At 45.3% G+C, this 17,326-nt stretch overlaps 1 protein-coding gene across 4 annotated transcripts in view; it reads right to left on the bottom strand.

Annotated features, from left to right (window-relative positions):
- Positions 1–17,326, bottom strand: part of fryl (furry homolog, like) — a 683,156-nt gene that overhangs the window by 233,451 nt on the left and 432,379 nt on the right. For all 4 annotated transcript variants that reach the window (XM_072496733.1, XM_072496730.1, XM_072496731.1 and 1 more), the window contains 5 exons: positions 16,918–17,025; positions 15,939–16,176; positions 15,648–15,833; positions 7,039–7,125; positions 4,111–4,379 (listed from right to left, as the gene is read on the bottom strand). In XM_072496733.1, coding sequence (XP_072352834.1) covers positions 4,111–4,379; positions 7,039–7,125; positions 15,648–15,833; positions 15,939–16,176; positions 16,918–17,025 — 888 coding nt within the window. The remainder of the gene's footprint in view (positions 1–4,110; positions 4,380–7,038; positions 7,126–15,647; positions 15,834–15,938; positions 16,177–16,917; positions 17,026–17,326) is intronic.

Here is a 17,326-nt window from a genome sequence, read left to right on the forward strand (position 1 = left end):
TAAGTGGGCTCTGTGTACCACTTTTAGCTGCATTAAGCTTAGCCTTGCGCATATGGAGGTGGAGTTAATCCTGTGCAGTGCTTCCCTCCAGAGTCCCCACCATATTTCAAACCCCAAGTCCTCCTCCCACTTTCCTCGTCTCATCCAGTTGAGTGTTAGCCCTCCTTAGTAGTCATCCATACATGTTGCCGTAATGCCCTTTCCCAAGATGTCCGCGTCCAGTAGGTCCTCTGGTAGAGATTGTTGTGGTGGCCATGGGTATGTCCTCGTTTCCCTGCGTAAGAGGTTTTTGACCTGCATGTATCTTAGTTAGTTTCCCCACACCGCCCCGGACAGCTGGAACTTCTCTGTTAGTTCCTCGAGCATTGTCTGTAGTCAGTGTAGAAGTCCCTAACTGTCAGCATCCCCCATCCTGTCTCCATCTTTTGAAGGGTTTCCCTTTGTTAGGGGATCATACAAGAAGGTCGTGGTCACCGTTATCCCCATGAGGTCCGGAGCTCAATCCAGTTGCCCCTCCGTCCCATGGAGACCCCAAGGGCCCTACAGGCACCTTCAGGGCGGAGGAAGTGCTGGAGGCCGACCCGGGACCTGCCACCAAGAAGGTAATGGCAGTCTCTAGTTCTTCATGGAGGAAACCCACGCAGACATGGGGAGAATGCACAGACTCTGCACAAACAGAGACCCAAGCTGGGAATCAAACAGGGGTCCCTGGCACTGTGAAGCAACAGTGCTAACCACTGTGCTACCGGGCCATGAAGCAGTTGAAGATGATCAGTCCTAACACACTCCCCTGAGGAACTCCTGAAGTGAAGACCTGGAACTGAGATGATTGCCTTCCCACAAGCACAACCATCTTCCTTTGTGCAAGGTAGGACTCCAACCAGCGGAGGGCTTTCTCCTTTGATTGCCATTATAAAACCATAAGACATAGGAGCAGAATTAGGCCACTTGGCTCATCGAGACTGCTCCGCCATTCAATCATGGCTGATATTTTTCTCATCCCCATTCTCCTGCCTTCTCCCCATAACCCCTGATCCCCTTATTGATCAAAACCCTATCTATCTCGGTCTTAAAGACACTCAGTGATTTAGTCTCCACAGCCTTCTGCAGCAAAGAGTTCCACAGATTCACCACCCTCTGGCTGAAGAAATTTCTCCTCATCTCTGTTTTAAAGGATCATCCCTTTAGTCTGAGATTATGTCCTCTGCTTCTAGTTTTTCCTACAAGTTGAAACATCATCTCCACACCCACTCTATCCAGGCCTCACAGTATCCGGACAGCGGCACAGCAGGTAGAATAGGGTGGCACAGCAAAGCCAATGACACCGGTAAGTCAGCCAGAGCCTTCTGGCTCCATGCCCTTCAGAAGACATCGGCCAAGGGCATCAAAGGCCACAGGACATGGAAAGCAGCAGGCTGCCTCCCCCTTTGATGTGCATCCTGGGACACACCTAGATGTACCAGTAGACGATCAAAGAGAGAGGCGCACTGATTGGGGAGGGGGGGGTCACTATCTGTAGGTAGGGGGAATGGAAATGTCAAATCTTCACAATTAATACATGTTACACCTGATAAATGTGAAACCTCTGTCATGTAAATCTTCACAGCAAGCTTGCCTGCACCCACCCCATTGCCCTCTGCTCCCACAGCCCCCACCACCCTCTCGGGCACAGTGGTCCAAAATCAAATGCCCCGATGCAAAGGATGGGTATGAGAGCGCTGTCAGCAGAAAAACAGGAGTCAGACTTTGGCATAAATGGAGGAACACCAGAGCTAACCGTATAGCGAGGTATCATTATTATCCTGCCTTGGCTGTTGACCCACTGGCAGTGCCGACAGAGGCCCATCACCTGGGTTGATGTTACACAGACTCTTAGTGGGTGAAAGGGCGGGGGTGCGCCTCCTGCGGCTTCCCCCGGGGCCCGACCTCCAGCCCCTCCTGGGCTGGCTCCCCCTCCTCCTCACACTAAGTGACATGTCCCTCCTCCTCCAGCATGTCACCCCGCTGCGGTTGTGGAGGGCACAGCAGACCACCACAAAGCGGGAGAACCTCTGGGGGGGATTCTGCCATTAATGCATTCTTTTAAAAAAAATGTTTTTATTGAGCTTTTTTTGTAATATACAGAACAAAGATAAGCATGGACATACATGGGCCCTTGAGGCCTCCATGGGACGTACATTTAAAATAAAAATAAAAATAAAGAGAAATATATAATTGGTCGGCTTGTGCTATTTACATCGGTTGTCTTACATTGTTTACAATGGTTACAGCTTCTTGTTTTCTAGTAGGCGTTTGGTTCCAGCTTTGTCCCTTGCTCCCGTCTCCTTTCTTCCTGACCCCCTGCACCCTCTGGCATGCCATCTTCCCTCGTCTGCTCGTGTCCTGCTCCAGTTGGGTTGGAGTGATGCCGTGTATTTTGCTAATTACTGGGCCGCCGCCCCTTATCTCCTACAGTATTGGCATGATTGTCCATCACCACCCTGCCCGAGGATTGGCCACAGGAACACAGGGGGCATTAACAAGTGACCCACAAGCCCAGAATAGAATACACAGCAAACGCACAGAACAGACCTTTAAAAACATCTACAGACTGCTCGAGCAAGTCCTCCTATATCCTCAGCCCGGTATTAGGCCCTCCAAAATCCTCCCCTCGCCACACTCCAGGTAAGAGACCAGCACCCACCTTCTTTCTTCCTTCCCTTCTTTCTTTCGTCCTTCCTCTCAAAATACTGCAGCAGCCTCCAGCTATTCTCAGTCACCAACAGGAGCAAGCAGCAAACATAATCTGCAGTTGGGAAGTGCTCTCACAACTAACAAGATCAATTCCTCATTATCAATAGCCTTTAGCTGTGAAGCTAGAGGCTGCTCACAGTCAAAGTGAGTTAAAATGAACTTCAACAAGAAACCAGAGCAGGGCGTTGTCCTGGAAGTGTTTGCTAGGACAGGCAGGCAACAGCTGTAGTTGCCCCTGTTAATTAAAGGTTACTTGAAAGCTTCACAGACCAAAAACTATTACAAGCCCAATTCCTGCCTCTCCCCCCACCAAGCACTGGGGCAGCAGCTCCAGTGCCCTTGAGCTGCATGCTGGGAAATGGAAGTGGCTACTCAGCTCCTCAGTTCCCCACAGCAGCCATTGCTCCAGCGTGACATTTTAAAAAAGGAGTATTAAACAATGTCTGTGATTTCTCGCTGGAGAGCCAGTTAATTTCTGGGAGGCCGTCACATTCAACTTTAAATTCGCTAATGAGATGGAAATGATTGCAAATGAGGGTTAATAATAGGCTCACCATATTTGGGCGAGATCCAGAACTCGGCATCGGGAGCGGGCTGGTCAGATAGCAAACTGATTTGTGCCGGACGTGAATCTCTATTTTGGCCTTCCCCGCTATTTAACCGGCATGCCCAGATCTGCGTTGGGCGCAACGCGGTGGTTAAATCACGCCCAGTATCTATAGCCCTCTAGGGTAGAGAATTTCAAAGATTCACAACCCTCAAAAATGAAGAAATTTCATACCTCAGTCCTGAAATTATGCTGCTCATATCCTGAGAAGAGGGTCCCCAATTCTAGGTTTTAGTCTGCACCCATTTATCAGAATGAATGGGTCTCACTCTCTACAGATACTGCCAGACCTGCTGAGTAATCCCAGCATTTCTAGCATTCCAGAGTCTGCAGTATTTTACTTTTGGTCCCCTAGTTTGAAACTCCCTAGCTGGGGGGAACCAGCCTCTCAGCATCTACCCTGTCAAGTCACTTCAGAATCTTGTGAGATCACCTTTCATCCTTCTAAACTCCAGTGAATATAGGTCCATTCTACTCAATCTCTACAAATGATGCCAACCCTCTCATCTCAAAACAATCACGTGAACCTTTGTTATGTTGCATAATTTCTAAGACAAGAATTTCCTTGCTTAGGTACAGACACCTAATAAATATTGTTTCAGAAGCACATAACCAATATTGATCAATAATATTTTACCACTTTTGATTTGAATTCTCAATTAATTAAGCTGATAAATCAAAAAGGTGGTGGCAAGGGGTCACTCATGTATATCACTAACTGATGTGTCATGGCTCGCAATACGTTTACGAATCAATTCAGAAATACTTACTTTATGTCCACTTGCGGAGAAAGCATCTGTAGGCGAATGTATGAAAACATCCATGCATAACTCAGTGCTGATGGACAGTGTTTGGGCAAATTTTCTTGTTTGAGGAAGCTTGATAAGCTAATTACCCAAGGGTCCAGACCCTGCGCCACGTGTGCAAATATCCAAATGTGTGAAGGACTGACCACATCAAACTGATGACTGATAGGAGAGGAACTCCATTCTGCAAGTGTCTGGAGGTCTATCCCAGTGGGGCAATACAGCAAGTTCGTCTGATTCAAGGACAAAAAAAGTCACTTTAGAAAGTTATGTTGAATATAAAGCAGCAATAAAAGAAAATATTTCCAATTCCGAAGCATACCAACACATTTAATTTCCTCCCCTCATGAAAATACTGTCTCCTTGCTGGATTGTAATTGCATGCAGTCTTCTTGCAGCTCACATAATAAGTCTTTGGTCATGTGTGCCATCAGGCTATTGAACTGAGAGATATGATAACCAAGTGTGATCCTGTCCTCATCTGGTGCCTACATTTTTGTTTCAGTGGGGAGAGGTGTGCCTCCAGATATCAAGAGCAAAAACCTTTTATTTGTTTCAGGAACCATACTGTAATTCAAATCAGAATTAGCTGACTTCAGATAGAATGGATATAGAACCCAAGCTGTTATTGCTCGGAGTTGTTCAGCAACTCAATGGGTAAACTCATTAATACATAGGTATCAATTAAGATAATGATAATGAGCTAATGCTTCATAAAATAAAACAGAACCACTGATTTAGAGCCAACAAATTACCCATGCATTTGTAGTCTTCACAATGAGGTGCGATGTAGTGACTTATTAGTCCTTTTATCAATTTAATCACATTTCAAATAATAAAATAGTTGATACTTTGATATGTGGGATGGTTGGTCACTTTAAATCTGTCGTACTCCACACTATTGTTGAATTATTTACACTGTATGTTCTTGTGAGTTAAGAAATTTCACAGTTGATGTACTTACAGGCAATTGGATATCTTCATAGACAGCCGTGATCTACTCATATTTTTAAATTGCAAGACCATTAAAGTTAACCAAAAACACATTATGATTCTGTCTGAATAATTACGATCCATTAACTTTGGAGGATTGTTTGGCTATTACCTTTTTTGGTTGGAGATAAGGATCTGAAAGGACAATCATATGCCTTTGAACCCCATTGACAGTTGCACCTATTTGTGAAGATTACATTTTGATTCCTTTTATCTCTGGGATTAGATTAAATAAACTCTGTTTTCCAAGAAAGAGGGGGTCTACAGGGTGTCCCAGAGCTCAATGTCTGTGGTTGGGTGAAAGTGACAAATGGAGCAGTGTTTCACCTCTCCAGCTAAGGTAGAGAGATGTCCTGGACCATCTCTTTAGGTTTATCAGTTCTATTTTATATCACTTGGTATGTCATGCACAGTTCATGTTACATTTATAAAAGCTATGGTGCAGATGCTGTATGAGTTAAGTACCATCAAGTGTTAGCCCAGAGCAGCAATTTTTTTTATTTTCCAATCTGAGAAGACAGAAAATGTAAAAGTATTTTTTTTTTAATGTTACAAGTGCTGGATTGTCCCCCACTTGTGCTTAACTTTTATTTGTAATCAATTTGTTCTGAAGTGGATAAGCTTCAACCACTTTCTAAAATCAATTAGATGACTGGAAGGCTCAGGTCATATTTACTAAACTAAATATGGTAACAATGGTATCTGTTTGACCCAAGGACAATATGATATTGGATATCATGCATTTGGAGTCACTCAGAAGAAGTCAGGGCCCACTTACAGATGTAGCCTCTGGCACAGCACAGGAGAAACATATGCGGCAAAGCAAGGTCAGCCTTGATACACAGCTTCATCCCATAAAAAGTAACAAAATGAATGATTTTTTTTGGCGATATATTTTTGAAGGAGGAATATTGGCCAGGACACTGAAAAAACAATCCTGCTCTTCAGGTAGTGTCATGAAATCTTTGGTGTCCAGTTGAACCAGTAGATGTCAGAGGAACAGGTCATTCTGAAAGAGTTACAGGGCTGGAGAAGATTGCAGAACATATTGCCGAAGCTTTACATCTTGCACTCATCAGGAAAAATTTAAGAAAGCTCAATTTCAAACAATTACAACTATTTATACCATAAAGAAAAGGGTGCCGATTGTTTGGCAAATAAAGTCTGATTGGCCAAAGTGTTGCCATGGAGAAAGTAATGGGGAACTATAGCTTCGGCAACATGTCTCGATTTGCAGTAATATTCAAATGACTGGTAGCAAGTTTCATAGAGAAATTAGCTAATGTTCTTCAATGGCATTACCAGTATAGCACATATTACCTCTTTGCCTTCTGTCTTTATTTTTAAAAAAAAAACTTACATTCCAAAAAACGTGCTAAATTAAAAAAAAGAGCTGCTATAATAGGAGCTTAGGGCTCTGTCCAGTTTTGATCTCTCCCTCCGTCGAGCACCTGGCCTCCCGGCGTAGCAAGGCACAGGTCAATAATTTGCAGTGAGGGGAAATCATGAATGAGAATGAATGTTTATTGGCCATGACCTCAAATGCATTGTATAGCTATATTACCGAATACTCTACCCCCAGGAGGACAACATATGCACCAACATAACAACCATTCTATTTCAAATATGGCCCATTTCAAAAACTTGGCTCGTAAGATATAGGATGATTAATTATGGAATTTATTATTTGTTTTAGTAGATCTTTTCTAATGCTAGGGGAAGTTTGTAAATTTTTATGCACCTTTGGCATTCACTACCTGGAAACATAACCAATGTTGGGAGTAATAAATTCAACATATATAAATGAGGTTCACGTTTTAATTAATATTGTCAAAATTGTCAATACTATTTTGGCCTTCGGGCTGTGAAGTATCAAACAATTCCCGCTCACTAGTCTACCTGGTCTGCTCCAGTGAGGTGTATGAAGCTTTCCAAGATTGAAGGGCTTAATCGATCCATGACATCTATTGCAAGCTCTTCGTCTCCCTGAAACAAAAGGAAAATTATTGTCTTATCTCGTATAATGTGCTGAATAATGGATTTAGGCCACAGAAGTGCAAAATCATCAAGTATGTAGTGTTACCTACTAGGCAAAACGGCAAGAATGTCACCAATAATTTAGGTTGGAATTCTAACAAATACACAAGAGATTAATTGGACTTTGTTTTCCAATTGTTTAGTAAAAGGCCTATATTATCATACGCTTTGGAGAAGGAGCCAACCATGACTTGGAGCTCAGTTTCTGAGTAAGCGAACAGATACTGAAGCTGAATGTTTGAGATTGGAGTGATTATGGTTTTGGATTGAAGGTGGTGTAGATTGAACAGTTTTCTGCCTGTTCTGTAAATTATCTCCACGGAGCAGAATTTGTAAGGAGCATCCAGGAGAGTTTTTTTAGAGTAGTATGTAAATAGTCCAACTCGGGAAGGGGCCATACTGGACCTGGTATTGGGGAATGATCCCGGCCAGTTGGTTGAAGTTTCAGTCGGTGATTACTTTGGGAATAGCGATTACAATTCCGTAAGTTTTAGAATACTCATGGACAAAGACGAGAGTGGTCCTAAAGGAAGAGTGCTAAATTGGGGAAAGGCCAAGTATAACAAAATTCGGCAGGAGCTAGGGAATGTGGATTGGGAGCAGCTGTTTAAGGGTAAATCCACATTTGAAATGTGGGAGTCTTTTAAGGAAAGGTTGATTAGAGTGCAGGACAGACATGTCCCTGTGAAAATGAGGGATAGAAATGGCAAGATTAGGGAAACATGGATGACAGGTGGAATTGTGAGACTAGCGACGATGAAAAAGGAAGCATACATAAGATCTAGGCGACTTAAAACTGATGAAGCTTTGGAGGAATATCGGGAAAGTAGGACAAATCCCAAACGCGCAATAAAGAGGGCTAAAAGGGGTCATGAAATATCTTTGGCTAACAGGGTTAAGGAAAATCCCAAAGCCTTTTATTCGTATATAAGGAGCAAGAGGGTAACTAGAGAAAGGATTGGCTCACTCAAAGACAAAAGAGGGAATTTATGCGTGGAATCAGAGGAAATGGGTGAGATTATTAATGAGTACTTTGCATCGGTATTCACCAAGGAGAGGGACATGACGGATGTTGAGGCTAGGGATGGAAGTTTAAATACTCTAGGTCAAGTCGGCATAAGGAAGGGGGAAGTTTTGGGTATTCTAAAAGGCATTACGGGGGACAAGTCCCAAGGTCCGGATGGGATCTATCCCAGGTTACTGGGGGAAGCGAGGGACGAAATAGCTGGGGCCTTAACAAATATCTTTGCAGCATCCTTGAGCACGGGTGAGGTCCCGGAGGACTGAAGAATTGCTAATATTGTCCCTTTGTTTAAGAAGGGTAGCAGGGAGGCAACATGGTGCTGAGCCCAGAGAGGGTTAATGAAGTCTTCAGGGAGTTCTACGGAAGGTTATACGAGTTGGAACCCCCCGGGCAGGGGGAAGGGATGAAGCGGTTCATGGACCGGTTGAGGTTCCCAAGGGTGGAAGCAGAGCGGGTGGAGGGACAGGGGGCCCCGATTGGGTTGGAGGAGGTAGTCAGGGGGCTGGCAGGCATGCAGATGGGCAAGGCCCCGGGCCCGGAAGGCTTCCCCGTAGAATTTTATAAGAAGTTCTCGGAGCTGCTGAGCCTGCTCCTGATGAGAACCTTCAGTGAGGCAAAGGAGAAAGGGATCCTCCCTCCGACAATGTCGGAGGCATTGATCTCACTTATCCTGAAGAAGAAGGATCCACTTCAGTGTGGGTCCTACAGGCTGATATCGCTCCTGAACGTGGATGCCAAGCAGTTGGCAAAAAATTCTGGCCACCAGAATAGAGGACTGTGGGGGTGGGGTGGAAGCTGCGATGGACGCGGAGAAGGCCTTTGACAGGGTGGAGTGGGAGTATCTGTGGGAGGCGCTAGGCAGGTTTGGATTTGGGGAGGGATTTATAGGGTGGGTCAAGCTGCTGTATCAGGCCCCTGTAGCGAGTGTGTCCACAAACCGGCTAAGGTCGGAATATTTCAGGCTGCACCGGGGGACGAGACGGGGTGTCCCCTGTCCCCGTTGCTGTTTGCCCTGGCAATTGAGCCGTTGGCCATTGCGGTCAGGACTTCGGGGGATTGGAGGGGGCTGGTGCACGGAGGAGTGGAGCCCTCTACGCGGATGACCTGCTGTTATATATTTCGGACCCGTTAGAGGGGATGGGGGAGGTCATGCGGATCCAGGGGGACTTCGGGAGGTTCTCGGGATACAAGTTGAACGTGGGGAAGAGTGAGCTGTTCGTGGTCCACGGTAGATGCCAGGAGGAGAGACCGAGGGAGCTCCCGCTCAGGATAGTGGAGAGGAGCTTTCGGTACTTGGGGATACAATTGGCCAGGAACTGGGATGCCCTGCACAGGCTCAACTTAACCCGGCTAGCGAAGCAGATGGAGGGGGAGTTTAAAAGGTGGGATATGCTCCCGCTTTCCTTGGCGGGACGGGTGCAGACTGTGAAGATGACGGTTCTCCCCAGGTTCCCCTTCGTATTTCAGTGCCTCCCCATTTTCATCCCCAAATCCTTCTTTAAGCAGGTGAATAGGATTGTTACGGGATTTGTTGTGGGCGAATAAAACCCCGCGAGTCAAAAGGGTATTGCACCAGTCTAGGGGCACTTGTTACGGCTCCGCTGCAGTTCTCGCCGGCGCGATACACCACTAGTCCGGTGGTGACGGCGGCACTGAGGATCCGGGGGCAGTGGAGGAGATACAGGGGAGAGGAGGGGGCCTCAGTGTGGACCCCGATACGGAATAACCACAGATTTGCTCCGGGTAGGTTGGATGGGGGATACCAAGGCTGGTATAGGGCAGGTATTAGGAGGATGGGGGACCTGTTTATAGACGGGGTTTTCCCCAGCATGCAGGCGCTGGAGGAGAGGTTCAGTCTGCCCCCGGGGAATGCGTTCAGGTATCTTCAGGTTCGGGACTTCCTTAGAAAACAGGTGGGGACATTCCCGCGGCTGCCCCCACGTAAGATCCAGGATAGGGTGGTGTCTGGGTAGGGGAGGGGAAGGTGTCGGACATATATCAGGAGCTGCAGGAGGTAGAGGAAGTCTCAGTGGGGGAGTTGAAGGATAAGTGGGAGGAGGAGCTGGGCGAGGAGCAGGATGACGGCCTGTGGGCCGATGCCCTGGGCTGGGTGAACTCCTCCTCATCATGTGCCAGGCTCGGATTAATCCAGTTTAAGGTGGTGCATTGGATGCATATAACGGCAGCAAGAATGAGGAGGTTTTTTGGGGTGGAGGACAGGTGCCCGAGGTGTGCGGGGAGTCCGGCGAATCATGCCCATATGTTTTGGGCGTGCCCGGCGCTTAAAGGATTCTGGCAGGGGTTTGCAAGGGTGATGTCTAGGGTTTTGGACGCTCGGGTGAAGGTGAACCCAGCGGTAGCGATATTTGAGGTGGCGGAGGATCCGGGAGTGCAGGATGCGAAAGAGGCCGAGGTACTAGCCTTTGCCTCCCTGGTAGCCCGGAGACGGATTCTGTTAATGTCCCGAGTGTGGAGACCTGGGTTAGCGATATGGCGGGGTTCCTCAGCCTGGAGCGAATAAAGTTCGCCTTGAGAGGGTCCTTGATGGGGTTCTCCCGGCGGTGGCAACCTCTCCTTGACTTTCTAGGGGAGCAGTAAGTGTCAGCAGCATCAGCATCCTGGGGGGGTTTCAGGGGGGGGGGGGGGGGGGTACTGTTGGTATAACGTGAGTTGGGCATGGAGACAAAACCCACCTTGCTCTGTTTAAAAGAAAAACAATTCTGTTGTGTAAGCAGTTTCATTGTAATCCTTGGGCTATGTTTATTGTTATTTTTTATTACTATCTGTATTTCGATTTTTGTTATGTAAAAACGCACATTGGAAAAACTTTAATAAAACATTTATTAAAAAAAAAGGGTAGCAGGGATAATCCAGGGAATTATAGACCTGTGAGCTTGACGTCAGTGGCAGGCAAACTGTTGGAGAAGATACTGAGGGATAGGATCGATTCACATTTTGAAGAAAATAGACTTATCAGTGATAGGCAGCATGGTTTTGTGCAGGGAAGGTCATGTCTTACAAACCTAATAGAATTCTTTGAGGAAGTGACAAAGTTAATTGATGAGGCAAGGGCAGTAGATGTCATATACATGGACTTCAGTAAGGCGTTTGATAAAGTTTCCCATGACAGGTTGATGGAAAAAGTGAAGTTGTATGGGGTTCAGGGTGTACTCGCTAGATGGATAAAGAACTGGCTGGGCAACAGGAGACAGAGAGTAGTAGTGGAAGGGAGTGTCTCAAAATGGAGAAAGGTGACGAGTGGTGTTCCACAGGGATCCGTGCTTGGCCACTGTTGTTTGTGATATACATAAATGATCTGGACGAAGGTATAGGTGGTCTGATTAGCAAGTTTGCAGATGATACTAAGATTGGTGGAGTTGCAGATAGCGAGGAGGACTGTCAGAGAATACAGAAAAATATAGATAGATTGGAGAGTTGGGCAGAGAAATGGCAGATGGAGTTCAATCCATGCAAATGTCAGGTGATGCATTTTGGAAGATATAATTCAAGAGCAGACTATACGGTCAATGGAAGAGTCCTGGGGAAAATTGATGTACAGAGAGATCTGGGAGTTCAGGTCTATTGTACCCTGAAGGTGGCAACGCAGGTTGATAGAGTGGTCAAGAAGGCATACAGCATGCTTGCCTTCATCGGACGGGGTATTGAGTACAAGAGTCGGCAGGTCATGTTACAGTTGTATAGGACTTTGTTTAGGCCACATTTGGAATACTGCGTGCAGTTCTGGTCGCCACATTACCAGAAGGATGTGGATGCTTTAGAGAGGGTGCAGAGGAGGTTCACCAGGATGTTGCCTGATATGGAGGGTGCTAGCTATGAAGAAAGGTTGAGTAGACTAGGATTGTTTTCGTTGGAAAGACGAAGGTTGAGGGGGGACCTGATTGAGGTCTACAAAATTATGAGAGGTATGGACAGGGTGGATAGCAAGAAGCTTTTTCCAAGAGTGGGGGTGTCAATTACAAGGGGTCACGATTTCAAGGTGAGAGGGGAAAGTTTAAGGGAGATGTGCGTGGAAAGTTTTTTACGCAGAGGGTAGTGGGTGCCTGGAGCGCTTTGCCAGCGGAGGTAGTAGAGGCGGGCACGATAGCAACATTTAAGATGCATCTAGACAGATATATGAACGGGCAGGGAACAGAGGGAAGTAGATCCTTGGAAAATAGAAGGCAGGTTTAGATAGAGGATCTGGATCGGCGCAGGCTGGGAGGGCCGAAGGGCCTGTTCCTGTGCTATAACTTTCTTTTGTTCTTTGTTCTTCTAAACAATTCAGACAGCTGGTGTGTGTGGAAGCTGTCAATCACAGCCTAGTAAAATCAATTTCACATAGATATGAACGGAAACCTTGCAGATCAAAGATCTGAAGGGGTTTAAACCCAGCTGATGAGGTTTTCTCTTTCTCGGAATTTGCAGGTGCTGCTTCCTCTGCAGGTGTATTGCATAGGTGAGTTTTAAAGCAGTGATTCTTTCACGGTCTCTGTCTAGACTACCGTCCAGCTTCCAGGCAGGGTTCGCTCCTATGGGGAGGGGGTGGGGGGCTTCCAGGCAGGGGTCTTTCTTATGGGGGACTGACTGGAAGGGGTCTCTCATTTGGGGGGGGGGGGGCTGTTCTGGTGAGGGTTTCTGTAATGGGTGGGGTTATCTTTTATGGGGGAAGGCGATGGGAGGGTTTAGTGGTAGTGGGCAGGATTTTCATTGTGGGGGGAGGCAGGGAAAGAGGGTGGCCCTCCGATGGATTTTGGGGCAACTCCCTTAAAGAGTTACCCTCTTGGCCCATCACGTCAGGGCCACTTGTGAATTACCTGCACCAATTTATGCCCACATATATCCTGGGCCAGAGATTCACCCGGGCTTGGAGAATCTGTTCCCAGTCCGTTAATAGGTTGCAAATGAGTCAATTTGACCTATTCGCAACCTCCCACTGCCACGGGTCACTAACCTCGATGCTGCTGCCAGCGGGGGATCGGAACAAGGTTTTGATCCGTTTTTTGCCCGATGCTGGATTCTCTGCCACATTGGGAACTCTGCTACCTGCAGCGGGAGAAACCAGCCCTGAACATGGGTTTTTGGATTTTCAAAAGCTAGGTGCCACACAAAAAGAGATTATACAAAATTAGGGCTCATGGGATTGGGGCATCCCTTAAGGATTCGTTAATGGACAGAAAACCGAGCAGGAATAAATGTGGAGTGTTTGCAATGACGGGCTGCAAACTAGCAAGGGGTAAATGATCTGCATTTGAGCCTCAGCTACTTACAGTTTATATCAGTCTTAAATGACAGGATTGAGCATAAGCTATGCAGGTTTGAGCTAAAATAACGTTAGGTGAGAAAGGAAGCAGGGTGGGAAATGCAAAAAGGTTGCAACGGGATATATTTTTGTTAACTAACTGGGTCGAAGATTGAATCTAATGGGGAAGTGTGAAATTATCCACCTTGGAAGGAAATAAGAGAAAATCAGAGTTTTTTTTTACAACTCATATAATCTTCTGTGAAATAGTAATGGAATCTTTTACATCTACCTGAGGAAGGCAGGTGGGAACTAGGTTTGATGTTTAATCGAAAGCCAAAACTTCTTGGGCAGCTCAGTGGGACATTCTCCTAGTGTCTGCGTGGGTCTCACCCCACAACCCAAAAAGATATGCAGTGTGAGCTGCAGGATCAGGGTGAGCTGGCAAGGTGGATACAGAACTGGCTAGGTCATAGAAGGCAGAGAGTAGCAATGGAAGTGTGCTTTTCAAATGGAGGGCTGTGACTCGTGGTGTTCCACAGGGATCAGTGCAGGGACCTTTGCTGTTCGTAGTATATATATATAAATGATTTGGAGGAAAATGTAACTGGTCTGATTAGTAAATCTGCAGGCGACACAAAGGTTGGTGGAATTACAGATAGCGATGAGGACTGTCAGAGGATACAGCAGGATTTAGATCTTTGGAGACTTGGGTGGAGAGATGGCAGATGGAGTTTAATCCGGACAAATGTGAGGTAATGCATTTTGGAAGGTCTAATGCAGGTAGGGAATATACAGTGAATGGTAGAACCCTCAAGAGTATTGAAAGTCAAAGGGATCTAGGTGTACAGGTCCACAGGTCACTGAAAGGGGCAACACAGGTGGAGAAGGTAGTCAAGAAGGCATACGGCATGCTTGTCTTCATTGGCCGGGGCATTGAGTATAAGAATTGGCAAGTCATGTTGCAGCTGTATAGAACCTTAGTTAGGCCACACTTGGGAGTATAGTGTTCAATTCTGGTCGCCACACTACCAGAAGGATGTGGAGGCTTTAAAGAGGGTGCAGAAGAGATTTACCAGGATGTCGCCTGATATGGAGGGCATTAGCTATGAGGAGCAGTTGAATAAACTCGGTTTGTTCTCACTGGAACGACGGAGGTTGAGGGGCGACCTGATAGAGGTCTACAAAATTATGAGGGGCATAGACAGAGTGGATAGTCAGAGGCTTTTTCCCAGGGTAGAGGGGTCAATTACCTGGGGGCATAGGTTTAAGGTGCGAGGGGCAAGGTTTGGAGGAGATGTACGAGGCAAGTTTTTTTTACACAGAGGGTAGTGGGTGCCTGGAACTCGCTGCCGGAGGTGGTGGAAGCAGGGACGATAGTGACATTTAAGGGGCATCTTGACAAATACGTGAATAGGATGGGAATAGAGGGATACGGACTCAGGAAATGTAGAAGATTGTAGTTTAGTCGGGCAGCATGGTCGGCACGGGCTTGGAGGGCCGAAGGGCCTGTACCTGTGCTGTACTTTTCTTTGTTCTTTGTAGTTGAATTGGCCACGCTAAATTGCCCTTAATTGGAAAAAAAGAATGGTGTACTCTAAATTTTTTTTAGACAGTCCGGCATTTCCCCAATATTCCACTGGAATGTCAGCCTAAAATTTCTATTCTTAAGCCCTTGAGTGGGACTTAACTTTCTGACTGCTGCAAACTGAACCACAGCTGACTTAAATGGTATTTTACCATTTATGACAAAGGAATTGAAGTATACGAGTAAAGAAGTTTTGTTGAAACTTAATCCGGAGTACTCTGTACAGTTTTGACCACCATACCGAAAGGAAGTATATACTTTCCTTCGAGGAAGTTAAATGATAGTTCACTAGACTGATTCCTGGGATGAGGAGAGATTAAGTAGATTAGGCCTATATTCAATAGAATTTAGATGAATGAGAGGTGATCTCAATGAAACAGAAAATTCTTAGGGATGATCTATGCTGTAAATGTTGGTCAAACCTATCCTTTGTTAAAAGTTAATACATCAGAAAGTATAGGTCCCTGATATTAGAAACAAGGGCCAACGATTCTTCTGAACTAGTTAATAACGAGCTGTATATTATCACAAAATAATTTGGCACAAGGAGGCCATTCAGCCCATCAAATCTGCTTCACACAACTGTTAATAATAAACAGAAACCTATCAGTAGCACTAACCTTCGAAACTCCCAAAGCTGTGAACAGAGTTCTAATTTCTCTCAGAATGTTGACAGCAAGTCTCCTGGTGGCTGGCCGACAGCTGCAGAGAACCACTAAGGCAAAACCTTCCGCCGCATGGAAGACAGAAGAATAAGGGCTCCGTTCTAGTGGAAGCGTTTGGGCAGCTCCATTGGGAACAGCACGCTGTGGATAACAGTTATCGAGGAAGAAGTGTTAAGTCACAAACAAATTAGTGGTTGAACTGCAATGAGGTATTTATTGCACATTGAATATACAGTTTGTCTTTACCTGCAAATCTTGACCTTTCATGTGAGATTGAACTGCTTGTTTCCAATGGATTATTAATTGCACTAACATCTTGACAGAGTTATCTAGGAGCATTGGATGGACATCATTCACTTCTCGGACAATGAATGTCACAAACCCTGACAGAACATCCTCCCTCCAGTCAGGAAAGTCAACCATTAAAGCCTGTAGAGTAGTGAATGCCAGACCTCGAAGCTCTTCATCCATGTGAATTGTGAGTCTGTAAAATGAAAGAAAATATATTACAATTACTATAAATAAGTGTGTGTAACGTATTCATCTCCCGCATTATAAATATGCAGGTTACTAAACGTCTGAAATAAAAACAGAAAATGTTGGAAATACTCAGTAGGTCAGGTAGCATTTGTAGAGAGAACAATTGTGTTAATGTCTCAGGCCATTAAGCTTTCATCGAAGTCTTAAACTGGCTGCCACTTTCCAAACTCAATGGGGCTGTTTTAGCACAGTGGGCTAAATAGCTGGCTTGTAATGCAGAACAAGGCCAGCAGCACGAGTTCAATTCCCGTACTGGCCTCTCCAAACAAGCACCAGAATGTGGCGACTAGGGGCTTTTCACAGTAACTTCATTGAAGCCTACTTGTGACAATAAATTATTATTATTATTATTAACTCCAATTGATTTTCTTTTTTGAAACTGAAGTTTCAGCTCTCTTAATTTTAACAACTTTACAAAGTCAATCAGGCACACTCACTCAGTGGATTATATGATTGACCAAACGAGCAAGAGCGCAATTTGTTTCGCTCCATTCTGAAGTCTCACTGATTGATTTGTGTTTTTCTGCCAGATATCGCGCTCATCTAAGGAAAGTATTTTAAGTTTCATTTGCTGTACTATTTTCTATTCTATGTAATTCAATGCTTCATGTATTAGATTATGCATACAATGTGATGATCCAACATGTAAAACCAGCATTAATGTTTGGAGAAATGAATGCATTACCTTGCCAAGAGTTCAACAAGTTCTGCCCTACTCATGCCATCTGGGATCAGCCTGGGAATAGCAGCCACACATGTCCGGAAGAGGTCTATCTTAGGCTTTCTTTCACCCCTATTAAAACACAAAGCATTGTGAAATGATTAACTATAATAACTCTTAAAACCAGAGAAAGTAGCTGAAATTATTTTTGATTCTTTTTCACCTTCGGGCTATATCGTCTGATAATCATAGAATGTCTCTACTGACTTTAGCAGGTTACATGGTGCACAATAGAGATTTCCAATCATCAGGAAATATTGGGAATGTTAAGGATATGTCAGGAAATGTGTTTCTTTAAAAGGAAGAAAAGATATTGTGGTGATATAGTTTATTTTCAAGACTCTGAAGGAAGTTGACAAAATTCACCTTGGCA

This window comes from Scyliorhinus torazame, chromosome 3 (assembly GCF_047496885.1).
Source record: "Scyliorhinus torazame isolate Kashiwa2021f chromosome 3, sScyTor2.1, whole genome shotgun sequence".
Lineage (NCBI taxonomy): Eukaryota > Metazoa > Chordata > Chondrichthyes > Carcharhiniformes > Scyliorhinidae > Scyliorhinus > Scyliorhinus torazame.